A 5137-nucleotide genomic window follows, 5' to 3' on the forward strand; every position below is an offset into this window, starting at 1 on the left:
CCAGATGTTGGACAGTCAGTGAATTAAAGTTTCCAGATTCTCTGGATTCAGATCAAATTTTAAATTTTTATTGGTTTTGTTGAACAACAGTGGAAAAATATTTAAATAATTGTTCAATAAAACTAAGTTTGTTTTTTTAAACATTGACGTTTATTGAGCCGATAAATCAGGAAGTTTTTTCCGATAAATGCCGAGCTCAGACAAAGTTCACAGATTTTATGAGTTTTTCTGTTCCCAGGCTGCTGGACTGAAGAACCAAAGTTAGTGGTTAGACTGGGAATAAACCAGTAGAAACCCTCATTACCGGGTGGAGCCGATGACTCAGCGGTGACATCATGAAGCTTTTATCAGCCATCATGAAACCGTTAAACAGTCAAACAGCATCAGGTTAGCATCCTTCCTCTCCTCTTCCTCATCCTCCCCCCCTCCCAGCCGATCCTGAATAAAGCCACACATTCAGATTCCAGACACCAACCCAGCTGGAAATTCCCATGACCGGCGCTGCTGTCCGTCCTGACATCACAGATTAAAGGATTACTAATCTGGGCAGAACCACAGAGACGAGGGTCAGGCCGGGGATCCAACGGAGTCCATCAGGATCCCCTGGGATCCGGCAGGATCCCAGGGGATCCAGCCACTCGGCTCGCACCAGGAAGAAATGGCAAAAATATGATCAATAGTAATAAGGAAGCACGGCTTGATGGCATTCAGATCAGCATCAGTCAGTAAAACTGGACCGACGTTTATTCCTGGAGGGGAGGGGCTGGTCATGCAGCAAAGGATTGTGGGTGTTTAAAAAGCAACTAAAACCTGAATTAACTTTTTTGCAGGTAAACTGTTTAACTTATTTCTGTGCAAATTTTGAGATTTTTGTATAAATGTGTTTAATTCTGGAATATTTGGCCTAAACTCGTGTCAGTGCTGCCCTCTGTGGGTTGAAATGTGAATCACATGCCGCCTCCAAACAGAACAACAGAAAAATAAGTCGCTGCACTGGCAGCAACATTTCCCCCATCCTGACCACGCCCCCACCCAGGCCCCGCCCACTGGGGGTGGACTAACATTTTGTTGGGGGCGGGGCTAAACTTCCACAGGTGAACTGGAGCGAAGCCAACAGGGTTGCCAAACAATAGAGGAATTTGTATAACATATACCGGCCCAAAATATTCATATTTTTTATTAACTTTTAATACATTTTTGTTGTTAATTTTCTGCCAATTATCCCAGAACCCATTAATTAATAGGACATCATCTACTTTAGTTAATACAGTTACTACAATAACACATGAATATATTTGTAATAATGATCACATTAAATCAGGCAAAATATTTAAATCACTGAGAGATTCTGTTTCATCTCAAATAATAAACGACGTGATGAACTGAAGGAGCTCTCCGATGAGAACTAAAACTTTTTTATTATTTCTGCATGTAAATGAACATTAAAGTTATGTGACTGTTAACAGGCTGTAATTACTGGTGAGGAATTAGCAGCCATTAGAGGCAGACGGCGATGGTGCCAGATGGCTCGCTGTCAGGCTAACGCCTTAACGCATTTAGCCTTTCAACAGAAGCTCAGAGAAAACGACAGCAGCCAATGAGAGTCGAGACTCCTGATGAAGATCAACCAAATCCTCCTGCTGACGCCTGGAAGAAGAAGGCACAAGAACACCAGGGCGGTCATGGAGCGCAGGAGGGGATAGCGCCTGGTTAGCACCGGTTAGCGCCTGGTTAGCACCGGTTAGCGCCTGGTTAGCGCCTGGTTAGCACCTGGTTGATGCCTGGTTAGCGCATGTTAACAATTGGTTAGCAACCGGTTAGTGCCTGGTTAGCACCTAGTTATCGCCTGATTAGTGCCTGGTTAGCACCTGGTTGATGCCTGGTTAGCGCATGTTAACAATTGGTTAGCAACCGGTTAGTGCCTGGTTAGCACCTGGTTGATGCCTGGTTAGTGCCTGGTTAGCACCTAGTTATCGCCTGATTAGTGCCACGGCACGAGGCTGAAAGGTTTGACTCTTTACTATTTTAAAAACACTTAAAACTAAAGATAATCTCAGTTTTAATCTTAAATTGTTGCTCAGTTTTCACAAAAAATACTAAAAAGTTGCGTTCCTTCTGAAAAAGTAACCAGCCACCCCCTTACCCCCCTTGCTGACCTTTGCCCTTTAACCTCCTGACCTTCAGAGAGAGTAGAACATGAAGCCAGGATGTCTGATCCATGTCCGACCGTTGGATCCAACAGAAACCAGAGCAGGTTTCTGTTGGATCCAACAGATCTGGTTTACCAGCCGGTTCTGGTTCCAGACAGGTTCAGGCCCGGTCCCTGCTCTGGTTTTCCTGCTTTCAGATTCATTTATTTAAATGAGTTTAAACCAACAAGTTTCTCTGGTTTCAGAGTAAAAAAGTTTCTAATTTTATCTGAAGGACTAAAGAACAAACCTGCCTCTCGCCCAGAAGATGGATGGATGGATTGAAGAAAAATAATCACATCTAATCCTATTTACATATTCCTGCTTTCGATTAGCACTGGAATGATTCATCAGGTTAATCACAATGAATCGATTATTGAACCGATTAAGCATTAATTAGAGCAAACCGAGTTCTCAAAAGCCATTTCATAGCCAATTTTACCAAAACTGAACAAACATGTAAGCATTTTGGGTAACACTTTATTTGACGGGGTGAGCATAAGACTGACATGACGTCCGTCATGAACATGACTCCTCTGGATCAGTCTGAGCCAATCAGAGGCCTGAGCTCTAAACTGAACCGGGCCGTGTTCTCCATGTTGACCTCTGTTTGGCCTCATGAAGACAGAAGTCTGCTGCTGACCTCTGACCTCTAGTTACCTGTGTGCGGCGCCTCGGGCTCGCCGGGCTCCGGGCCTTGTGGGGTGTTGGGCGGCGTCAGCAGGCAGGACGGGTCCAGAGCCAGGCTCTTGTGGTATCCGGTGCCGGCCGGACCCGGCAGGGCGTTCTGCAGCTGCAGGTTCTTCAGCTTCTGGGCCAGAACCGCCTCGCAGCGGCTCAGGTCACCGTGCGACTCTCTGCCCTGACCCGGTTCTGAAGAGGAGAGCGGGTCGGACTTCCCGTCCGGACTGGGACGGGTCGCTGTGGGTCCGGCGCTGCTCGATCTGTCAGGAACCTGAGTCTGGGCGACACGCGGCCGGTCAGAGACGCCGAGGCTTTTCCTGACCCGACCCGGGTCACAGAACCTCCTTACCCGCTCCAGAACAGAACCCGGGCTCTGGGTCTCACTGAGCGGCAGTCGGCTGATCCAGGCCTGCAGGCGGGCCAGCTGCTCCAACAGAACCGGGTCAGACAGAACCTTAGCCGACTCCAGCTGGAAGCAGCTGCTGGGCAGGATGAGAGGAGGATGGCGGTCCAGACCCAGCAGGACGTCTGCTGCCGGGGAGCGATTAGCGATCAGTAATCAATAACACAGAGCAATCAGTAATCAATCATCAACAACAGAGATCAGCCCGACTATTGATGATTGATACGATTGTTTTTAATCTACATCTTTTACTAAATGGTCTCTAAAGGTTCACCGTCGTTCAGGAAAATAAATGTTTAAAATATGAATTTAATTGTTTCCATCTTTTAATGTATTTCTAACATTGTATAAAAGCTTAAATGCCAATATTTACACCTGATTAATCATCAGAGTAATTGATTACTAATAATCATCATTAGTTTCAGCTCTGGACTCAGCAGTGAATCTTTTTCCTCCAGTATTTAGTTTCCTCAGCGATTCATGAACACAGAATCAGAATCAATGAAACCAGCTGGAACCGGATCAGAACAACTGGGTTCAGACTAACTTGACCCGGTCCGGTCCAGCCGGGTTCCTGTGGTGTCGCTGCATGTTCCTGTTTCTCCTGCCTGCTTTCCGTTCATCAGGTCCAAACATGCCCGCCACATCAGAGCTGCTGGGATTCCTGCTGCTCCAGTTTACTGTCAACAGCGAGATCCTGGAACAGCCGGGTCCAAACGGGTTCAAACGGGTCCAAACGGGTTCAAACAGGTCCAAATGGGTCCAAATGATTTTCATAGAAATTACAGCTACAGAAATCAATCCAACATGTAAAGATCAGGATGTTTTTCTAGAACTGTTCTTTAACCTCAGTGTTGACCCGGTCACCTAGGAAACGGGTCGGGATCAAGGTTCTACAACACTCGACTTTTTGGCCAACATGAAAATCGCTTTGAGGTGAAAACACGGTGAAGGCAGCATGATGCTGTGGGAAGCTGCTGAGAGTAGATGGAGGAAAAGCTGTTGGAGGCGGAGCTTCACCTGCAGCCAGAGCTGTTCATGTGGCCTAGTCAAAGTCTACAGTCACACAGCAGGTCTGGAAGTTCAATTCCTGTTTTTCCCTGAGTCTGACTGTTTTGTGGCGGTTGGTAACTAGCTGCGACTGCAGTGAAGGTTTTCAGACGTTCAGATTTACCGTCTGGTTCTTCTGCTGCAGATTCATGCTGCCTGTCTGACAAACGATGGTTCAGGCTGCAGAGGAAAGGCCGCTCACAGAGGTTCTTCATTCTGGACCCAAATAACTTCCGTAGACACTGCTGGTAACCGGTCCTATAAAGTACTGGGCCGATCCGAGTAATAATGCTAAGTAAATCTGCATGGCGCTGTCCTGCAGCTGGGGGCAAGCTGCTCTCCAGTTAGAAAAATGAAAAAGACTCACCGGTCCTGAGCGCGTCCTCCGCCTCCTCCGCTGCCGGGCTCCACCCAGGGGGGCGGGGCTTCCCGCCGCCGTACTCCCTCAGCATGTGGTGCAGCTGAGCCGGCGTCAGGGCGGCGAACTCGGCCCTGAGGGACGCCCAGGACGCCTGCAGGGCCACAGACAGAAAGGTCATCGATGCTGGAGGTGATAAACATCAATAGATGAGGAAAAACCCCAGGAAAGGCGCGAGTCAAACGTCACGTGGTTCTTTCCAGCTGAATCAGAGGAAGTGAGACGTTCTGTGTGACGGCCGAGTCCGACTGGAGGCGGAGTTTTAAATCTGTCTGTTAACAACAGAAACCTAAAATTGTCTCTGGATGTTTTGTCTGGAAGCTAAATGCTCCTAGCAGGCGAGACCCCAGCAGGCTGGGTTATCCACTGCAGCAGCAGCTCAAGCAGCAGCAG

At 47.8% G+C, this 5137-nt stretch overlaps 1 protein-coding gene across 2 annotated transcripts in view; it reads right to left on the minus strand.

The window, feature by feature from the left end:
- radil2a (Ras association and DIL domains 2a) overlaps positions 1-5137 on the minus strand; it is a 22094-nt gene that overhangs the window by 1260 nt on the left and 15697 nt on the right. The window contains exons 11-13 of one of the 2 annotated variants that reach the window (XM_016661698.1): positions 4694-4838; positions 3223-3404; positions 2850-3150 (exon numbers count right to left, since the gene is read on the minus strand). In XM_016661698.1, the coding sequence (XP_016517184.1) occupies positions 2850-3150; positions 3223-3404; positions 4694-4838 (628 nt within the window). Of the gene's footprint in view, positions 1-2849; positions 3405-4693; positions 4839-5137 lie in introns of both variants that reach the window. The other variant, XM_007573838.2, reaches the window with a different exon arrangement.

This window comes from Poecilia formosa, unplaced genomic scaffold, assembly GCF_000485575.1.
Source record: "Poecilia formosa unplaced genomic scaffold, Poecilia_formosa-5.1.2 Scaffold339, whole genome shotgun sequence".
Lineage (NCBI taxonomy): Eukaryota > Metazoa > Chordata > Actinopteri > Cyprinodontiformes > Poeciliidae > Poecilia > Poecilia formosa.